Raw genomic sequence first — 22,530 nt, forward strand, 5'->3', positions numbered from 1 at the left:
AGATCACCACATGGACTGGGAAAAGCATGGCAGTGTGACAGTCCAGAGGATGGAAGAGTTGGTTTGTTTTTCTAAAAGTGAAAAATTAAAGAGTTGAGCCAAAGAACTGGACCAAGATGGCACCCAATTCTGTTGCCAGTGGAAATTGTTAGTGGTGCCTCCTTTCCACACAGGTTTGCCTGTGTCCAAACTCTAAATGATGCCACTTTTACACTCTGGATTCTCATTTATGTATCTGTGAGCTGGAAGCAGGGGAGGAGGTAGGCAGAGGAAAAACACCCTGAGGACATTTGAAATAGTGAGAAGATGGATACAAGAACTTGGATACGGACCTTGGACCTGGGTTTGAACCCAGTTTCTCTTTTACTCAATATGTGACCTCAAATAGACTAGAGTGCTGTCCACTTTAGAAGTTGCTACCTTAGGATTGCTGTGGTAATTAAATGAGATAATGTGAGTAAAGTGCCCAGCAAATTAGCCTTGCATCTGGTAATCCATCAGATAAGGTGCTTGAAGATAAGAACAAGAATGATAATGATGGTATTATGATGGAAATAGTGGGAACACAAGTGTTATTGTCAGCACTTTAGTTATCTGTGCTTGTCTTATTTCTCTAGAAGTAACAAAGTAAAATATTTAATCAAAGTTCATTCACCATCAGTGGGTGTTTGCGATTCATAAACAAGATTCTGGACCCCTCCCTGATGGCTCAAGGGGTTGCAGTGGTTGGAGTGCAGTGCTACCAGCAAGATTCTAGTGTGAATAGAGAGGGAAGCAGCATTGTGTAAAAGAGGTTCCCTCCACTTAGATGTTTAATCATTCAGTTGTCCAGATAAAGAAATATAAGCACAGATAAACAATTACAAGATGCTAAGGAATCAGTGTGGTATAAACAAAGCCTTCGGGATTAAAATAGTACTGCTTGGGTGATGTGATCAAGGAGGCTTTGGTGTGGGCCATGAAGAATGGATTTGATTTTCTAGTAGACAGAATTCCAGACAAAGGGAGCAGAATGTACAGACTGGAAGGTAGGAAGCATCTAATGATGAGGCCTTTCAACAGAGGTTAAGCCAAGGGCAGTTTTGGAGGTAAACACAACTTGATCAGTTTCAAACAGGAATGTCACTAAGTGTGGGATCGAGGTTAACAAAGGCTCAGCTCCATAATCCCTTCACAGTCCAGTGGCCCAGTCAGGGTAGTGAATAGGCAACCTCAATATAAAATGAACTTGGTCAGTGCCATAGGAAAGACATTCACAGACCTCAAACACTGTAGGTGTGGAGGAGAATCCAAATGGGAGAATCTGAATTCGGAAGAGGTAGATTCTTACCCAGACCTGGAACAGGGAAGACAAAGTCATCAGAGGTAAAAGGAACACTTGAGTTAAGACTTGCAAGTTGGGGAGGACCCTTATTTCCCAGAGAGCATGGGCTATATTGTATTTGTGGGCTCACAAGGTGGTTCTATTTCGGGATAAAGACTGATGCACTTAGTAGCCTGGCATTTGTATGAAGTGGAGGACAGATGAAAAAGACTTCTCATTTACCGCTTCTGCATTGTCCTCATTTCCAGCTGAGATGTGTGTGACAAGGATAAGGTCGTGGGGCTGATTCTTCCCTTGATAGACAAACCCAGGAATGATGATTGATGACTGTGGATGTCTCTTAGGCCACCTGTGCCTCCCAGGCAGGAGAAGCCTGCCTTATCCTCTATGCCTGGAATGCATTGTCTCATCTGCCCATTTGATCCTCTGTCATCCAGTGTGCCCCACGGCTGCCCTCAGCAGGAAGAGCTTACCACAGTTAGGAGTGACCCAACTGCTTCCACACCACAAGATTGGCTCCAAACCAAGCACCCTCTCTGCCCCACAGGCCCCCATTTTCCCGACTCAGTGGCGGCACTGTCTCAATATGAAATACAGAGACCCCACTGTTCTGTTCTGCTTCTCAGAAACCAGGGAGCAGAAATTCAGCTTCTACAAACTATTTGTCATTGAAGCCTTAGTTTTATCACTTTGCTGCCTAGAAAAGAAAAATCAGGAGAGAGAAAGAGCAAGCCTAGCACCTTCCAGACTTGTTATTTAATAATGACTTTGTTATCTAGTGGAGTCTATTTTGACACGTGTGTGTGTGTGTGTGTGTGTGTGTGTGTGTGTCCATGTCCCTCCCACCTTCTTGAGCAAATGGCTCTGGTGAGGAGGCATTACTCTAGAAGGCAGCATGTGTCAGGCAGGGCAGACTCCCAGCTCTTCTGAGTTTCCTAGGCACCTGGATGAGTGCTTGCTTACAGAGAGCAGCCAGTGCAATGCCAGTGTCGGGTGACAATTAACAGTCATGCTGGAGGCTGTCATCACTTACTCTAAACAGAGGCTCTCCACAAAAGTATGACACCATTCCGGCTGCTAATTCAGAGGCATTGTGTGAACCGGGAGGCCCTGGGATGCCTGTTGTACTTATTCAAAGGTATTAAGTCCAGCCACTTCAGTGGAGAGGAGAGGTAAAACATCCGAGCAAGCTTCCTTACATGAGCCCAGGAAGGGTCAACTTGGGGGTGGGGAGGAGTTGTGTTAAGGAAAGTAATTAAATAGAGGCAGAGCGATTGAGTAGTAGTGCTTTTACAAAGTAAATGAGGATAAATTCTGTTAATTATGTGACTTTTCCCAGTACTAATGCGATAATAAAGTACTTTAACTCTGGGAGGATTGTCACAATCCCAGAGAAATCAGTGACCCTTCTGCTAGGTGAGGCCGAAGAAGTGACTTATAAAGCTTTCTAGCCAAAAGCAAGAAATCAGAGTCAAATGGCTTTCTCCCCTACTTGCCATGTTCTGTAGAGAAAACCGCTACCCACAGTGCCACGGGACGTGGGTGAGTGGCTGTCTCATCTGGCAGGAAAGCGCCGGAGCGGCTTTTATGCTTAGTTCCTGAGGGAAGGAATGTGAGCAATTTAGTGGCTTCAGTGGCCCTGGCCCTGGTTCCTGTACACGGCCAACAGCACCAAAATGGTTCTGCTTGCTGTGCTGGTGAAATTTTGGCCTTCAGAATTTTAACCTTTATTTTTTACTGCTTTATCTTTAAATCGAGGTACTGTTGATTTACAGCACTTTATATGACTTAGGGGTATAGGTTCATGCCTCTTCAGATGGATGCCACCATGCCCTCCACCAGGGACCTTCAGTCCTTGCCTATAGTCCACTGGATCCCTCCACACCTTGCTCACCCCCTTTCCCTCTGGTAGCCTAGACTCCGCAGTCACCTTACAATGGTATGTTTTTGACTTGGTGTTCTCTGACCCTTTGTTTTGTCTCTTTCCCACAAGTGACACCATCATGATTTTCACTTACCAAAATGTGTATCATCATGAATGAGCAAGCCCACATTACAGCCATAGGCAGATGAAACATGTGATTGTTTGCAATGTGATAATTATGGTTGGAGGGCAGAGGAGCGTTTGGGGATATTTGTTTGGGAGGGTCAGGGTCATGCCCTCATGCATGTGATTTTGAACTTGGTCTTGATGGATAATTAGTTGTTGGAGGAGAGAGGAATGAAGGAGGGAGCGACAGTCTGTGCAGAGATACAGAGATTGCTGAGGGAAGAAGTGTCTGCTGTGGCTGCAGCTTAGATAGAGGCAGAAAGAAGTTCACAGGGCTGAACTTGCTCTAGATTGTGGAGGAAGAGTACGCTTAGGGGCCTGGAAGAGTCTTTGATTCACTCATTTTGATTGTTAGAAGAGAACTGTGGGGTCCTCCCTGGAGGCACAGTGGATTGGACTGCAGCACTGTGAAGCTGGCCACAGCCACTTCAGGCTTCAGTATTGAGTTCGATCCCCACCTTGGAGGTGACCCACATGGTGTGGCAGACCTCTCCTGACCTGCCCACTGCTCCCCTCAGCAGTGTACTTTGTCAGTTGGCCTGTTCTGCTCCCCACTCTGCCTCTGGTGAGTCCTCTCACTGCCCCTGCACCTATGGCCTGTCCTCCAGTTCTGTATGCATAAATAACTAAAATCTTAAAAAAAAAAAAAAAAAGAGAGGGAACTGTGCACGGATTTTTTTGCACACAGCATCTAGAGACTGAGAGAAATATGACAGCCGCTGTGCATGTCGATTGCCACGTACCCTGGTAGCTCAGGAAACAGGGTTCTTGGAGAGCCCTGCTGCAGCTCCTGGAGCAAAGCAAAGATTCCTAGCAAGGCCCTGCAGTCAAGACCTTGTCTAGACCTGCTCCAGCTGTCAGCTGATAGGGAACTTACTCTCTCTGATTCAGCTGTTTTCCTACCTCGAGAACTGGGGTAAGAGGATGGATGGGGAACTGTCGGGTTGTTGTGAAGAGTAAAAAAAAAAAAAATAGCTGTATTTAGCATAGTGGCTGGTACACAGTCACCTCTCAATAAACTTGAGCTCTGCTTTTTTTTACTCATTGCCTTTTTTTCCAAAGTCCATCATTAGTAGTGTGTTCTGTGCCTTTGGAGCAGCTTTCCCCTTAAAAAAAAAGTCAACCATGATCAGAAGGAAATTGGCATTCTGTGTCATGGTCAAGAATCATACCCTAGAGCATGCCTACAGACTCAGTCCCATGGCTCAAGGAAAAGTACACAGAATCCCATATTTTCCATTTGAGAACAAGTTGGTATTCTCCTTATCTTTGGAAGGAAAGATGTTTATTAAATTTTTATTAAAAGTTAGACTCAAAACAGGGCTGTGGTTCTGGAAGTGGCCTGGGGAAGAGAGAACACATTTTGGGGGTGGGATCTCCGTACAGCTCCTGACCTGAGCTAGATTGGGGGGGTTGCGTCAGGTTCCGGTCAGTGGTCTCTTCCTTCTGCATGAGAACCAGAGGGAGAGATGAAAATTCCGGAGAACTAGGGACCTCCTCTGGAGCCCTGCGTACAACTGGCCGTGCTTTCAGTATAGAGAACCATGATTTGTCACTATTTTATTGATATTTTGTGTAAGTCTTCCTGCCATGCTTGAAAACCTAGACTTGAGCCTACTGGAAAGACATTATGGACAAGTATGAGTGCTTGGGCACTGGGGGATCCCATCATGCTCACATTTCAGCAGACAGACCCTTAAATGTCCATGGGGCAAGATTGGTACCATCTGTTGCTCTACAGGGGGATCTGACTGAGGTGCTGTGGAGAACATCCTGTTGCCTCATTACTGTGAAAAGTTGGGAAAATCACAATTGGGCATCCACCCTTCATTCCTTGTTTTTGTTTAGCAAGTATTTGAGTGCCAGATGTTGCACACTGTCATAGGCTTAGGGTGATAAGACAGGAGGGGGGACCTGTGATACAGGAAAGGCTTTCTGGAGTGGTGATGTCTACAGGAGACCCAAAGGATGAGAAAGAAGCAGGGCAAGCTCCCTCCCCGGCCCAGAGTAGGAGAGCATAGGAAGTGTGTAGACATGGAAGGACACCCCAGGCCAGTGTGCTTGGGAATTGACGCCAGCGGTATGGCCTGGCTGGGTGGCCTTGCCCCTTGACCTCTGAGCCTCCATATACTCATTCAGCCAGTGGGGGTGACTTCTAGTTTTTCTTGAAGATGAATTGAGGAAAACTTAGAAATATATATTTAAAACAGTGAAGTATAGTTTAAAGAGTATACCCTGATAGATTTTTAATATTAGTTTAGAGACTTACTTCTACTACAACTTGGCACAAATTTGAATACCTGTTTTCCATCCAAAGAGGGTCATCCCTTCAATAATGAGAAGCCCATTCTTGTCAAGTTGTGAGGCCCAGATCCTGGCTCTGCCACTTAGGGTATTTCTCTTTTCCAACCCCTCTGGCTTCAGTATTTCCTCCATGAAGTGGGAACATTAATAGGGTCTCATAAATGGGCTTGCAAGAAGGATTCATTGCTAAGATTTCTGTAAGTCTCAGTGTCTGGCATACGTTGAGTGAAATGGGCTGTTTTCTGTGGAGTTGAGAGAATTCCTATGTCAGTGAGAAATGTCAGATTCCTGGGTGCTTCTGGTCCATGTTAGAAGGGGTAAAACTTGCTTGTACTGGGTTGACAGTATCTTCTTGCTTAGAGAAAGTTCCAAATGACTGACTTTTGAGGCCACACACTCTCTGGGAGCAGGGAGGAAGGCAATGAGTGTTGTGTTTCCTGCTTGCTTAATGACTTGTAAGTTGCTACTAAAAGGTGCTGCTTCTGATCTAATTTGGGCCCTGGAACACCTGGCTGCCACTGGGTGGGCTGGGATGTTTCACCTGTGTGCATCTTCCCTGTTGGGGACAGTCCCGGTTCATATCTATCTGTCTGCACCTTTATGTGTCTGCATTAGCCCTCCTGGCGGCAGATCTGTTCTCAACTTCTCCCTTCTACCAATATACCAGCTGCCAAAAGTCTGGGAGAAAATCAGCCTGACTACTACTGGAGTTTAGGTGACAAACCTAAAGATAAAGAAAAGGTGCCCTCCCTTCCAAAGGCATTTATTGTGGAGCCTTGGAGCCTCCCAATCCTTTTTTTTTTTTTTTTTTAACCTGTAACAATTAAAAAAAATTTCTTTTTATATTTTAATTTTTTACATCATTCTTCATTTTGTGCATCTTTTCATCTCAGTTGTAATCCCCACAGGCTTCCCACCACCAATTTGCCTGTGTGCCATCACCATAGTCCTGTGTGCTCTTCCTACCCCAGTTTTGATCCCATCACCTTAAGGGTGTGCCAGTAAACCTGGCCCTCACCTCACGAATTAGTAGTTACTAATTTGGTTGTTAGGTTTAAGGCAGGAGATGCAAACCAGAGCCCCTTCTGGTTTTGGTGGAAGATGGTGGGCAACTTTCAGCTTCTCTTGAAATGGGGTACTCTGGCCACACCCTCCATGACAGCTAGAGCCCACTGTGGGGTGGAGATATCGACACAATAATTAAGCGGAAAAGGTAGCAGGGAAAGGTGTGCGTGAAATAGTGAGAATACTCTCTTCTGTCTGGCCCTTTCAATCTGCTCACAGTCCCCCATGAAATCGGTGGGCTGGAAAATGCAGTCACGGCCACTTACAGACATGCTAGTCAACAATGCCCCTCATATACAACTTGGGTCCCGGAGGTGGTCCTGGTGTTCTGTGTGGTGGGCTAACCCGCCTCATTGTGTAGTGGTTCACACAGCAACACAATTGCATAGGGTCATGTTTCTCAGAACGTGTCCTGGTCGTTAAGTGATGTATGAGTATAGTTGAGACAATAACTCATAGGCAGGACAGTCATTGTTTCACTCATATAGTTGTAGTGCTGTCTGGGTCACATGCAGGCTGGATCACGACGAGAGGCATGAATAGAGAGCGTGAGCGAAAGGGGACGTGAGATCTCGCTCTATGTACACATATGTGTTCCGAGACTGAGGAGGAGGACGAGATTGGTAAAGACGCACAGATTGAAAGGACCAGACAGAAGAGAGTATTCTCGCTATTTCACACACACCTTTCCTTGCTATCTTTTCTGCGTAATTATTGTGTCGATATCTCCACTCCACAGTGGGCTCTAAGTTTCTTGGGGAGTGTTGTCTGATGTGCACCCCATTACCTGGCTTCTTGCTCACCTATCAGTGTCCTGGTCTTGTTGATCTCTATTTGGTTAAGATCCGATTCAGTATTAGTCTATATTATGGCTTCATCTCTAACTCTAGAATTTTCCAGCAACCCAGCCTCATCTTTTTTTAGGATCAACTCTGGTAGAATGGAGTCCATCATTTTTTAACTGCTCATGCAAAAACCCTGCGACTTGCTGGGAGGGCCTGGACGACCTGACTTGGATCACCTGCCTGTGTCTAGAACAGTGGCTTAGTTGGGTGAGCTGAGGCGATGAGAGCCTAGGTCTGGGTCACAAGCCCTGCACTGATCCAAGTATGGAATGAGTTCATGCCATTAAGATCCAAGAATTTGAGTCAGAGTGGGGATTTCTCCAAGGGACGTGGAAGACTATTATTGAAAATGAGGGGAGGGGAGTGGGAAGGATTGAGTGGCTAATTCACAGGCCTCCTGCACAATCTTGTGAAGGCCCCAGACCCAGTCTACACAAAAAATCTGTTCATAAAGATGTCTACAATGTTGGGGGCGGGGGTGGTTTCAAGAATCCCATATAGATTATTCATGGGCTAGATTAAGTATATCTTGATGAGAGATTTTCTAAATTCTTATTTCATGCCATTATTTGACTAAATAATGTAATAAGTTTCATGATAAAATTTAAAAGAGCTTCTTTGGAGTTTTGTTTCCCATTTCTGGTTTAAAGTGAAGCTGCTTAAGAGTGATGTGTTGGGAGCGGGGAGGGCCAGGGAGTGTGACCTGTGAGCCACAAAACACTCTTGAATGCCTCAGTCGTGTCATTGTTCGTCTACAGTATTGCTTTAGTTTTATTTTCCGTCAGCATCCTTATGATATCATGAGAAATAGGGCTTAATAAAGTGCCAGACTCTCTTTTGCATTGTGATTTTAAAATGATGAATTTCTTCTTCTATTTTTATGGACTAGAACACACAGACTTATTGGATCGTCTGTAATTTAAACTGGAATAATTTGAAGCTCATGAGATTATTGTCAGTACTCCATGGGCATGATGCTCACTGGTCATTTTTATTTGGGGACTGATCCTGGGCTTTAAATCCAAATTAAGGGGTCACTTGTATTTGTTTGAACTCAGCCTATGTGGTGTGTTGGGATGCAGTGATTTGTTTTCTGTGGAGGCCATTGCTCAAATTAGATTCATCATCTGCAATTGTGCATGAGCCCAGGACTGAGGCGGGCAGGACTGAGGTTGGGGACAGAGTAGATGAGTCTGGAAAAGTGAACAGAAAAATGGAGTGAAGTATTTTACAGGTTGAAAATGATTTTAATAGGTTTCAAAATAATTTTCATCTTTAGCAAGACTCTGGTCTCTTGTAGAACAATGAGCTTGTTCTGTTTCTCTGAAGCAAATATTTGTCAGCCAGGAATTCCTTTTGTTCTCTGTGTCTTGTTCAAGGGTGTGTGTATTGGGGGGTGGGGGGGTGGGATTTAATTTTTCTTACTTAGAGGTGATCTGACATGCCTCGAGTTTTGGTGCCATTTGAATGAGATGTGATTCGATGTCCATCTCTTCTCTGCAGCTCATTTTTTCTGTGGACCATCATTCTGTTGTTGCATTTGTGGTATTGCTACTACTATTGATGGAAACTGAGATTCAGTGTGCCTCCACACTGTGATCCCCACCCACTAGCTGATGCCTGCCACAGCAAGCTCCCCAGGCCTTTCTAGTACAGGTGAGCTAAGAGCTGCACTTTGGGAGCTTCTGTGAGAACACGGCCTGGCTGTCTATCTGAACTGTGCTGGCTTGTAGTAGAGGCTCTGTGAATACTTATTGAATATAAAACAGTTAGAGGAGCCAGTGGATGCTTAAGGAGGTAGGCTTAAGGAGGTACAGTGAACCATAAAGAGCTTTAAGCCCTAGGTTCAACAAAGTCATCCAAAACAGGTTGTAGAATTTTGGAGCAAGGAAATTTCCTACTCTTAGTTACTATTCATACTCTTAGCCTATTGTCCTTTCAGTTTTTGCTAAAATGTTCAAGAACAGTGGGAAGTTTAACTGAGACCTACCATTTTCTTTCTTTATTTTTTTTATCTTTTAAATACATTCATTACATCATCTTTCATTTTTGTACAATATATGATTTCCCTATTAAATTACCACCAGTTCATCAGTGCACTATCACCATATTTACTGTATTCTTCCCACTCCTGTCCTGTTCCTTCTCCCTCCTCCTCACGTACAGAATGTCTTTGATCTATAGTTGTCTGATGACTTTGATTTTCACTTTATTATAGTCCTTTTTAAAAAAGATTTATTTATTTATTCATACACCTGGGATACAAGCCAGATGTGCAGGGGTGGTGAGAGGATTCACCAGAGGCTGAGTGGGGAGCAAAACAGGTTGATTGACGAAGTACACTGTTAAGGGGAGCATGGGGCAGATCAGGAGAGGTTTGCCACACCATGTGGGTCACCTCATGCTGAAGTGGCTTTAGCTTCTTAGTGCTGTGCTTTAGCCCACTGCGCCACCAGGGAGGGCCTATTATAGTTACTTTTTTTTTTCCCGATTCCTTATTTTGTTACTCTGCATTCCTCCAATAAGTGAGTCCATTCAATGTTTTTCTTTTTATTTCTGGCTTATTTCACTGAGCATGATCCCTTCTACCTCCATTCATGTTGCTGTGAGGGCATGAGTTTATCCTTTTTGATTGCTGAGTAATATTCCACCATGGAAACACCTTACACTTTAAACTTTGACTTTAAGGAACTTTTTAGTAGGAATTTGCGGACACCACTAGTATGAAATCTTCCTGGTTGATAGATTTTTGTTTGGTGAATTATACATATATGAAACTTGTCAGTGATCCACATTTTACAGAGTGTGATGTGGTGGGCTCTGAAGTATTCTCCTTTCAATATACTTACAAATCTCAGAACATGAATACTACAGGAAAGCCCTAATTCATTTTTAGTTTCTGAGGTATCCTTTGCAAAATGGAACAGTATTGCTAGGTTCACTGTAGATATTTGCTTCACTTTTTTTTTTTTTTTTTTACAAACAGTAAAGCTGCTTGTTTTCATTAAAGTGATCCTGATTCACAGACAATTCAGAAAAGATGAAAAAAAAAATGAAAGAGGAAAGAAATAACCTTTATGCTATAATTCCGAATTAACTGCCATCCCTACCTATAGGCAGATGTAGTATCAGGAGTGACAGTGGCAGTACAAAGCATGAAAACCACGTGTGACAACAGCTGCCACAAAATGCAGAAGGAAGTGATTGACTGGCTAGGGAAGGAAGGTTTTTTGGGAGTAGTGTATCTAGGCTGCACCTGGAATAATGAGCAGGATAATGGGGAAGTAGGAGGGATGTCAGACCCAGGTATGTGGCCTAACCAGGAAGGAAGTTTCATGATCAGAGCACATGTGACTGAAGCAAAGGCTGCTGGGAGGTGGAGAGCAGCAGTCCCATGTGCGTGGAGACTGTTGACATTATCGATGACTCTTGATTCTCAAATCTAGTCCTTGACAAAAATCCTCACAGATGAATACTTTCTGGGTCTCAACCCTCCTTGGCAGTTATAAATCCCCTGTCCTCCTCAGAGTCAAAAAATTTTCCCAGGAAGTCTGATTTTAAATGCTTTCCTTTCTTTTGGGGAAAAGCTTTGGGCCAGTGCCATCGTGATCTTAACATAATCAGGGATTAAGGTAAGAGAATTGGTATGTGTCAGGATCTCTAAATTTCTGCTAGTTGAGTGACTGAATGACACAGGACATCTACACTTCATCAAATGCTGGTGGAAAAAAAAAGCGATTTAAGTCTCTGGGAAAGCCCACATGCTTCAGTTACTATGGGTTTGAAATTCTTGATCTCTCACCTCTACATGGGAAATTAATAAAGAAATCCTTTGAGTCCATTGAAGGAAAAGTGAAGCTCTAACATCAGCTTCTAAATGAATCTGCTTTGAAACTTTAAATGCTTGGGTTTTAAAGCCTTTGATTTTCAATCTGTGACTTGGCTTTTCTATCTGCAAGAAAAATACCCCCAAACGGTGCCCTGTGGAATGTACTAAATGTCATGTTATTCACTCCTTAAGATGATGTCCACTGTTGCCTCCTAAGAGGCACAGGTGTCCCTGGTAATGCTTTATCCATCATCCTCCAAATTTGGTTTGGCTCTGTTCGAACCGCCCCACCCTCCACCCCCCAGCCCAACTGCCTGTCTTTCATGCTGGTTAGATCAAATTGGAAATAGGCAAAGTGGTCAGGAGCAACCTTGAAACATATTGAAATTTATAATTGGGAACAGTCTGGTGACAGGGCCATAGTGTATGCTGTCTTCAGTTCTAAATTTGATTACAGTGTTCGTGAAGGGTCCAATCTGCCATCATGTTCTGTGACATGGAGTTTAATGGTGATGAGCTTGGGAGTCAAAGCCCAGCAAATTATGGAACATGCCACATACATAATTTCAGTTCATAACTAGATACAGCATCTCAGTGTTGTCTGTAAGATGAGAATAGTGGTGGTGCTCTGTGGAGTGGTTAAGAAGTATAATGAGGGCCTCCCTGGTGGCACAAGGGGTTAATTTGTAGCACTATGGAGCTATCTGCAATCATTGCAGCACAAGTTCAATCCCTGACCAGGGAGCTGACCCACAAGACACAGCAGACCTCTCTTCTCTCACCTGCTGCTCCCCTCAGCAGTTTATTTCAGTCAGTCTGCCTATTCTGCTCCCCACTCTATCTGTGGTCAATCCTCCCATCCTCCCATATCTCTAGCTCTTGTATGCATAAATAAATAAATCTTTTTTAAAAAAGTGTAATAAGCACCAACATGAAAAACATGGAATTCTTCCATGTTTGCTTTACTAGCTGCTAAATGGAGGCACAGAGGCTTCGGCCTCCTTGTTTTCTACATGTGGCCCTGGAAGATGGGTTAGCACAGATGAAGCTGTTTTCTAGCCTGGGGTAAATTTGCATGGAGGGCCCAGAATCCCGAGTTCAGAGGCCAGTGTTAGGTCCGTGCCCAGGGCTGCAGGAGCTCTATGCCTTGCAAGTCCTGCTCTGTGTGATGAAACAGGCATGGGGGGGGAGGGGTGTGAAGACACATCCCTGGCCTGTCCCCTGAGAAGGACACACGTACGCTTAGACCTGTCAGTCCTGCTGCCTTCTCAGCTCTTAGGATGAGTCCATGTGTCTGCTGAGGGCGAGTGTTTGTACTTTAATATGTTTTGGCAAGAAGCACTTGGCATTGGAGGACTTTTTGTGAGCAAATGTCCCTGCAGATAAATCCTTTCTCTGTGACACACAAGCTTACAGTTCCTTGGATGTGTCCCTGCTTTCTCATTTAACCTCCAGTCGAACCTCGCAGCTGTTGATGGAAGAGTTGAAGAGATGGAACCAGAAAGCACCTACCTTCCCAGGCTCACACTCTTGTCTGTGTCACTTCTAAAGAACTGCAATTTATTGTGTCTCTGCTGACCACTGCTTGTTTGCCCTCCCCCTCCCTGTCACTATCCTGATGCTTTCCCCAGCCTTTCAGTTTGACTTCTAGCATGCAGAGAACTATCTGCAGTGAGGCCTTTCTCTTAAAACAATTTTTATATCCTTTAATCTGCTGCTGGGGTGTCAATCCCTTCCCCACATCCCCTTTTTGATAAGCTCCGCCCACTAATGCTATGAAGGCCAAACGCTGAGTGCTGAGGTCACAAATGCTTTTCAAGTTGCTCATGTTCATCTTGGGCTAAGAACCCTCTCCAGAAGTGTCCAAGATGTGAGGGAGCTTGCTAGGGGCAAAGGTAAGCTCCTTGAAGTCAGTGGCCAATTACAGGGACAGCCACATGCTGTCCTGCTGGGGTCCCTAAGGTAGTGCTACACCTTGATATCCCTCCACCTTCCACTCCAGGAGGGAGGAGAGGAGCCACTTCAACTGCATGGACCCTTCACTGGGATCTATCTAGTCCCTTGCTCACCTCTCTCCTCTGCCACCTCCCAAACAGGATGCCGGGCAGGTGGTTGGCTGGAGGTGTATCTCAGAAGTGACGTCAATATCAGAGGAAGCCAGGAGATCACCCTGGGGTGGGCAGCCCTTACCCATAGCCTGTCCAGCTGCCGTGTCCATCCTCATGATAGCCTAAGACCTAGGCAGACAGCCAAATATTATGTTTTCACATGGATGAACTGTCCTCCACGACTTTTCTGGGTATTGGAACCTGAAGTGTTGACATTGCAAATAGCTTTTTCTCCACTGGCCTGCTTGCCTCCCGTTTTCAAGGGAGATCTATTTTTCATGCAGCGTTCATGGGATTCTTGTTTACCTCTTCACCAAGTGGGTTGCGATGAGTTTTCTGAGGCAGACTTTAGCAGTTCAGTGGTCTGTGTTGGCCTAGGTGACTTCTGCTTAAATATTTGGGTTAAATTCAATTTGGGGGAATGCTGGATGCTCCTGCTAAGTCTTCCTTCCTTGTATCTCACTTGGCAGTGCAGGCAGGCGGGTCTCGGTTTTGCTTTCAAAGCCGTGGCTCAGGCCACGGAAAGAGCCCTGGGGATCTGGGGTCAGGGTTGGCTCCAGCCTCGAGCAAGGATGCATGCGAGTGCCTGAACCTCTCACAGGCAGGACCCCACACTGGTTTCCACACAGCTGCTTTCTGCTTTGGGCCAGAGGGAGCGTCCGTGTCCTGAATGTTCTTGGGAAGGATTGCCTATATGGAACATCTGTAGGCCTAAATCAGAGGAAGTTTCAGGGAGACTGAAGACTGTCAATGGGGCTTTTATATCTTGTGGAGGTGTGCCTAGATGTTTTTCCCTTCCAGCCTGGACATGACGAGAACAGCTGAAAACATCCAAACGTGCTTTTTCAGAATTTGGGTGGGGGCGGTAAAATCTCTACTGCAGTGCTTTGCATAATAATTAATGACCTGCAAGCTGTCGCCTAATGGCGGTTTTACTGTGTGTGCCCTTCAGTTTGACGAGCTGGAGTCCTTCCTGATCTGAGGGCCCACCTCTCTCCTTCTGAGCCATAGCCTTTGGCTACAGCCACAGAGGCCATTATTGTCTTCCCTTCGTTTCTTCTTTTTTCTCTCTGTAGTTCATCCAGCAAAACCTACAGTTCTCATCGCTAACATAGGTCTTTGCTGCTTTTCTTAACCTTAACATTCAAAGAGAGGAATATCTTTTTGTCTGAAAAGCTTACCACCTCTTAGTGTAAGGCAGTGAGCTATTGTTAGGGATAAATGATGATGAAAATAGAATAGTTACCCCTTCTTCTATGCCGCTTACTATCTCTACACCCCACAGGCTCCTCGTTTTAATTCTTCATCACCCTTGGAAGTAGGTTCTGTTGGCCCTCCTATTTTACAGATGAGAAAATTGAGGCTCAGAGGGCTAAATTAATTTGTAAAGTCACCTGTTTAATTCAACTGTAAAACTAAGGTGATGATGTAGGCCACATGGTGATCCTGGGGAGAGGTGCTGGTGTTGCCACATTTTGATGTGGCCACTAGTGTTCAGGGAATTGTTGACACTTATTTGTCTTCTCTTTGCTCCCAGCTCTTGCCCTGAATAGTCCAGTCTTCTAAAATGTTCCTCTTTGGAGGTCCTGAATCCTGTGTAGTTGAACAAACATTTTACTTGTCTTCTCTTTGCTCCCAGCTCTTGTCATGAATAGTCTTTATTCTAGAATGTTCTTCTTGGAGGTCCTGAATCCTGTGTAGTTGAACAGGTATCTACTGAGAAGCTACTGGGTTCTGAGTACCATGTCATGCACTGAGAATTTAGGGACAATTTTCCATTTCATCTCTTTAGATATTCAAATTCCATTTCCTTTTGGGCTGGCCAGAGATACCTCTGGACTCTAGCTCCTTTCTTGTCACATGGATGTTGAAAGTGACACATGTGAATCACTGAATGATGGTACAAGTGTGTGTGGGGTCTAGTTAATGATCACTGGTGTGTTGAAGTCTGTATTAACCTGATTGAGGAAACTAAATACAACTGTAATTACTTAATTTTTATTATAAAATATATTAGACACTATATATGATTTAGGAACGTGGTTCACAGTTCTTCAGATATATGTCACTATACCCACCACCAAGCACCCCTGGTCCCCCACACTAGTCCTCATAGCCCCCCAAGTCTTCCTATACCCTCTGGTAGCTCAATTCACAGTCCAATTTCTAGTGTTTGCTTCAGACACACAAGTTTTAATAAGATGCCACTTTGAGTTTTATGACTGTCACTGACCTAACAGAGGTAGAGTAGCTCAAGTGTTGAGCTCTTATTGGGTCAGCTTTCAAAAAATTCACTTTATATTGGGAAAATCATATCACTAGAAGTCAGAACCCTGGGTCATGGTTCTTTCTCTCATAACTGTCACAACTGTGTGAAGACTGCAGTGTGTTCTGATCCCCCGATTTCTGCTATGTACGACAAGGAAGTTCTCCTTGGGGATGATGGTAAAGGTTACCTGATGGTAAAGTCCTGTAGCTCATGAGAGAAACTCACACTCTAAATAGCCCTTTTGGCAAGTGTAGGATATTAGTTTGGCTTGATGTAAGATACTGGTTTTTGATATTTATTTGGCTGTAGACAAATAAATGTTGAGTCTCAGTTTTCTTGCCTTTCACCTGGGTGTGTAAAATCTGGCAGCCTGACTTAAAGAACTTCATGAGGATGTCCCTAAGATGCTGGAGCTGTGAGCGCTCTGAATAGTATGACACCTGTATGATCACAAGATGAAGCTACTCATATTGAAAGTTAATGGAAATGTGCTGGGTTTCTCACTGCCCTATCCCCAGTTAAAAAAAAAAAAAAGCATAGAGTTTGGTCCTCATTGTGCTGGTTTCTTGAGTGGCTGGAAGGGCTGGAACCCCACTGGGTCAATGGAGACTTTGTTCTGTCCCAGGGCAGTTTCCCACGGGGGGAGGGGTGGATAAGATTGTCTTGCTCTTTCTGCTGACAACACTCCACCAAACACACCTAGCCACAAAAAATGTGGCAATTCTTTAGACAAAAGTGAGGTTTCAAGTTACAGTAACCCTATTTTGTGGAAACCCCCCTGGGGAATTGAAGCCCTTCTCATGGGCCAGTCAGTGTGCATATGTCCCCAGGTTCACAAAGGTCTTGAAACAGCCTGACAAACCATCTCCCCAAATGTGCACACCGTGTCCAACTCAGTCTCTGAGTGGGGATAGTTTTAACTCTTAACTCCTTTCAGTTTCTCTAAGGAACCGTGAGTTGAAAGGGTTAGATACTTGGTACCCACCTAGGGGAAAGCTTCAAGAGAATTCCCAAGGCTCCCCTGGGTTGGGGCTGGCCTTCCTGAGCATCTTTGCCACATAGGGATTTTGCAAGGCCCCAGTGACTGTTGACGGTCACAGCCACCCTCTCCTAAGACAAATGGTCAGGCCTGCCATTTCAGCAAGTGATCTGCAGTGCAGGGGGCGGGCAGGAGGTTCTGCCCAGCTGGGAGGTGAGGCTGCTCAGGGTAAGGGGGTCCTGTGTGCTCCGCATTTTGTGCTAAGGATGGGCTGCTGACAGGTGCCTGGGTCCATTCCTGTGGAGGCTGAAGAGCCCTGCTCCCTGGGTGGTTTTTCTCTCTGGCAGAGCTAGAGTCCTGGTTGTCTTTCAGAATGCCTTTGGGCACAGAGGAACCCCCATCCTGGACGCATTTGTCTGACTCTGTGCTGACAGCAAATTCTAGCACAATCTGCGTCTGGCTGTGGGGCCTGAGTGCCAGGGGTTAAAACACACTCAGGCCACACACATTGTCACCCTGGGGAGCCAGGGGGCCCAGGAGGGAGAGTGGCAGCAGTGTCTCCTTCCAGGGCATTCGCGTGGAGATAGCACTAGAGCTCACTGGCCTCTGGCCCACCCACTCTTACTTATCCTTTTATGGTTCCGGCCCTGCAGCGACACAGTTGCTGTGGGTGGTACAAGTAGTCTGAATATCAGTATGTGCCACTTCTGTTGTTACTCATACTGCTGCGGTGTGATGGATAAGAGCACAGGCGCTGTCTGAGTTGGACTTCCAGGTTCACATTTACTAATCTTAGGGGCAAGTCATTCAACTTTTCTAAGCCTCAGTTTCCTCATCTGTTAGATGGACTGAACAGCCAGGGTCATTTAGGAGGCTCCAGTGAAAAGAGGTATTGGAAGTTGTTGGCACACGAGACATGATGTCATCTTTTTTACTCTGTGACCATCCCTGTGTGTCCCATAGGTTGTCACAGTTAATGTTTGCACTGGCCTTCTTACACCCAATCCATGGATGAGGGATGTGTGTGCACAGAAGGGCAGCTGCTTACCTGAACCCACACAAGCAGCATTGTCAGTGTTGGGCTGGAGCCCGGTCCCTGACATTCCTAAGGTGGTGGTTTCTCCCATCGCTGTACCCAGGAATAATCTGTTCTCTTCTGGGCTCAGGTGGCTTTTGAAATGTGTTTCCAACTAGCTCTCTGAAGGAAACCGTGGCATTCCCATTTCTGGTATCTTTGGATATAGACTTGGAGGCTAGCAAGACAAGAGACTCATTCCCTGCTGCTCCACTACCACATAGCTCCTGAGCCAGGTGTGGCCTCTGGAGCCACCCAGCATCTGTCTTCTGAGAGCTCAGATCAGAGTGCCACTAGCACCCCTGAGCCTTCCCACATCTACCCTATTGGAGGGGACCCGGGCTGGGGGTAACAGATACTCCCAGGAAAGTGCTCCCGGATGGGTACTCGCTAGGAGGGTCCTCCAGGAAAGGCGGTGGAGTGCTGTTTCTTTTGCACAGTTGGACTTCAGCAGGGTCTGTTTACCCATGAGGCATTTATCTTGGATGAAAGATTGGACACTTTGGCCTTTGCACTGAGAACCTGGAAGAGGAGTGAAGCCCTCTTTGGAGACCTGCTCTTATTGATGGCCCACTGAATGTTACCTGATGCTGAGCGAGGCATTTCAGGGAGGTGCTTCCTTTTTAAAGTGTTATTCTTTGGGTTGACACAATCATCATCCCTCTTTTGAGAGTGGTTTCCACTCTTAGCCATCACACCACTTAGCAGAGGCTAAGACATTAGGGAGGAGACAGAATCTTTGGCAATTGAGTAAGTATTCAGAATGGACCGAGCTCTGTGTGCCTTTGAATCCTGCTGACCTTTTGAAGGACACTGATGTTGTTTGGGTGATAGACTGTTCAGGGCTGAATCCAGACTGAGGCATTGTGATGTGATGGATCTTTTCGAGTTAGGCGTATTTGAGGTGGGAATTTGACTACACCATAGACTTGAAGTAGAGGAAAGATAAAGGAATGAAAATTAAATGGGTCAACATTTAATGCCTCTTGGTGAATGTGTTGTTCCCGACAAGCCGGGTGATGGTCACCTTTGCAAATAAAGCCCATGGCTCTTACTCTGGAACCAGTTCAGGAGCAGGCAGAAGGGGGCAAGTGTGATCCTTATTTAGATAGGTTGTCTGTGGTGGGCAGTGTAACAGGAACCACTTGAGGAGTCAGAGGGTTCCCATCAGCTTGTAAGACATAGCTACTTCTCAGTGAGAACTAAGAAAGATACTTTACTTGGAGATGCTAAGAGAAAAAGTGTTCATTATCTATATACAGACAGTGGAATACTATACAATTCTAAAAAGATAAGATTTCAACATTTGTGACAACATGGTTGGAACTTAAGGGGTTTATGCTCAGTGACATAAGTCAGATGGATGATCTTACCCATATATAGGATATAGAGAAACACAGGGACAGATCAAGCTAAACAAGCCAAAAACAAACAAAAAAACCTACAAATCAGACTGCAGTATTGAGGATCCCAGAGGGGGAAGATGGGGGTAGGGTCCAAAGAACTGTGGTGGAGGATTGTGGGGCCTTTGATAGTATGTAAGATGTGGTGACACACTTAAAACAGTGTGAACCCTGTACCTCTGTATCATATATCGTGTTATAAATTGGTGAATTGGTGTTATCACACACACAGACACACACACACACACACACAAAACAAAAACCTAAACCTGTTTACCATATCCTTACATTTCTCATATCTGTATGAGGCTGGTTCATCATTTGTGAAGTTGTGGGCCTTAAATTACATGTTGTTGTTGAGGACCTTGAGTAATTCTCAGGTAATTATACCTAGTTGAGAGCCTACCTTAAATGACAGTGAAGACTTGCCCTCTGTTTGAGTGAAAATACTCTCTTGGGGACTCAATTCCTCTGTGAATCTTTTGGCAGTGTTTCCTCATAAAGAAGACCCTGCTGGGGCACAAACAAAAGCCAAAGCTTTCAACAACAACAAAAAAGGCTAGCTCTAACACCATGCTGAAAATTTCAGAAAATGCACAGTGAGACTAGAATGCACAACCTGGAAGAGACTTGCTATGTGTTTTTTTATCCCTCCCACATCAGGACCAAGCAATTAACTGATTATTTGTTTCTTTACAGGTTCTTCTTGAAATTCTTCCTCAAGTGTAACCAAAATTGCCTAAAGAATGCAGGAAACCCACGTGACATGCGGAGATTCCAGGTGGGTCTGTCTTCTCTTTCTTAAGTGTACGTGGATGTGGACACTTAATGATATGGATCTCAGGAGAGAATAAAAGCAAAAAGTGTCAGGCAGAAGAAGGTGATGTTGTTGCTTCCCAGAGCAGCTGAGACTCCCCCTTTTCCCCCGGGGGATTGCATTTGAGTAATGGTTGTTTTTATTAGAAAAGAGTTAGAACCCAGCCACCTGGGGTCCTGGCTGATGCTGTGGTGCCTTGGAATCGCATCTGGCTTCTGAATCGACTCAGGTGTAGACCACTGCAGCTCACGTGAAGTATCCAGATGTGATAAGTCTTTGCCTAAAGATTTCTAAAGTAGAAAGTTGATCCAGAAGAACTTCGCTCTGTTTTAGAATTATACCCCTTTCTTCTTCATCTCTGCTTCCCCGTGCCAATCTAGGAAGTTGGTCACAGTGCAACATGGACCCCTTAAGAAGCAGGGTGCCTGTGGACAGGCGTGAGAAAATCTCACTGGCATCAGAAGTGTCCTCATATTGAGACTGTGACTGTCCCCCACAAGGGTCAGGGTTGCTGCACCTGCACAGGTGGTCGTTAAGCTCCTGTCATTAAACATTTACGAACTAAAGAAGATAAGTCAACAAAGGCGCTTGCTTCTGAGACAGGGCATGGTAGTTGGGTTTCAGGAGATATTACAAAGTTCTAGAGACTGTTTCTTGATTTAGAAAGTATCAAGAAACCCCTGGGGGTCTTGTTAGAATGCTAACTGAGGTCTGGGGTGGGCCTGAAAATTGATATTTCTAACAATCTCCCAGGGGATGCCAGGGCCAGAACTACACTTTGAGCAGTGAGTTCTAGACCCTGTGTTGTTCTACATCGACTTTTATAGCTAACTTGTCTGCTGGTCATGGTTAGCTTCCCAGTCAGGGTGATACCCTGTATATGGAGGCTCAAGTGGTCAGACAGGGAGAACTGGTGTGTGCGGTGTGTTCTTACATGGGGTGGGGGTAGCTTCCAAGGTGGGTTGAGAGGTATGGGTTGTGAGACGATCTTGAACATATGAAGTCACATATTCTCTGATGGGAGAAAGGGAAGGTTGACTCTCGAGCATTGGTCTTTGGAGGTCAAGCTCTTAGTGTCATGAAAGAACAAATTCAATGGAAAGAAGGCATTTTCTCTTGAGACTTTGAGGTATTGTTGTAACAACTGCTTGGCCTTGTTATCTTTGTTTGCAACAAAGATGAATAGAATGTCTCTTCAATTCCTATAAAATGTTCCTTCTGGGGCCCTCCCTGGTGGTGCAGCGGGTTAGAGCACAGCACTGAGAATCTAAAGCCACTTCCACATGAGTTCGATTCCCGCCTGCCCCGGAGGTGACCACATGGCGTGGCAGACCTCTCCTGGCCCGCCCGCTGCTCCCCTCAGCAGTGTACTTCATTGATCTGTCTGTTCTCTTCACCACTCTGTCTCTGGTGGGGCCTCTCACCGCCCCTGAGCCTCTGGCCTGTACCCCAGTTCTGTATGCACAATAAATAAATCTTAAAAAAAAAAAAGTCCCTCTGGCTAATTTTTTTTTTTAGATTTATTATTTATGCACACAGAGCTGGGGTCCAGGCCAGAGGTGCAGGGGTGGTGAGAGGATTCACCAGAGACAGAGTGAGGAGCAAAACAAACCAACTGACCAAGTATGCTGCTGAGGGGAGCAGCGGGAGGGCCAGGAGAGGTCTGCTGCACCATGTGGGTCACTTCTGGGGCAGGGATCGAACTCATGCTGAAGTGGCTGTAGCTTCTTAGTGCTGTGCTTTAACCTGATGAGCACCAGGGAGGGCTCCTCCTGGCTAATTTTTGACCCCCAGTTGGTCCACTTGTGCTCTCATTCCCACCTAGGGCTTCATGTGTTGCTTGGGGCCAGCTTTGCTGGTGACAGAGGTGGTGCCACTAAATGAGTGTCTTCAGTGTATTATACACAAGGCTGAGACTTGGCATCCTGCCTTTGGCCTGGAAGTGAACCACGTACCTCCTCTAACTAAGGAACAAGGATATGTCACAGCTCGTGTCCACCAGGCCTAGTGGGCAATACCATGCCCTAGGGTGCAGCATCAGCAGCAGAGTTAAAGACAGACTTTGGTGGTGCTAAGAATCTAAAAGAACGTCTGTGTAAGACTTTGGAACTTTGCTTCTCTTTTCAGCACCTGCTAGGGAAATTTCTGCATCCTGAATTATAGGGGTGAAGCGGGGAGGGCTTCTATGAGGTGCGAAGCAATTCAGTTTATTCTTCTGGAGAGCCTAGCAAGCTTTATATTTGTGGACAAAATAGTCTTTGTTTTGTAGAAGGGCTACTGAGGTCTGAAAGTGTTGAAATCTTTTGGAGCCTCAGTTTCTTCCATTCTAAAGTGGAATAGAAACAATGACTGCTTATTTCATGTTCTGTGAAGGAACACTACTTATTGAGCACAAGTAATACGCAAGTGATAAAAGAGAAAAGCAGATTTTTAGAGGAAATACAATGTGTTTGCAATTCAGG

The 22,530-nt window shown here is 45.2% G+C and overlaps 1 protein-coding gene across 2 annotated transcripts in view; it reads left to right on the plus strand.

Annotated features, from left to right (window-relative positions):
• Window positions 1-22,530, plus strand: part of EBF1 (early B-cell factor 1) — a 380,177-nt gene that overhangs the window by 222,793 nt on the left and 134,854 nt on the right. For both annotated transcript variants that reach the window (XM_004689826.2, XM_012730074.1), the window contains exon 7: window positions 19,951-20,032. In XM_004689826.2, coding sequence (XP_004689883.1) covers window positions 19,951-20,032 — 82 coding nt within the window. The remainder of the gene's footprint in view (window positions 1-19,950; window positions 20,033-22,530) is intronic.

The sequence above is a fragment of the Condylura cristata genome, unplaced genomic scaffold (genome assembly GCF_000260355.1).
Source record: "Condylura cristata isolate star-nosed mole 26May11 unplaced genomic scaffold, ConCri1.0 scaffold00026, whole genome shotgun sequence".
Taxonomy (NCBI): domain Eukaryota; kingdom Metazoa; phylum Chordata; class Mammalia; order Eulipotyphla; family Talpidae; genus Condylura; species Condylura cristata.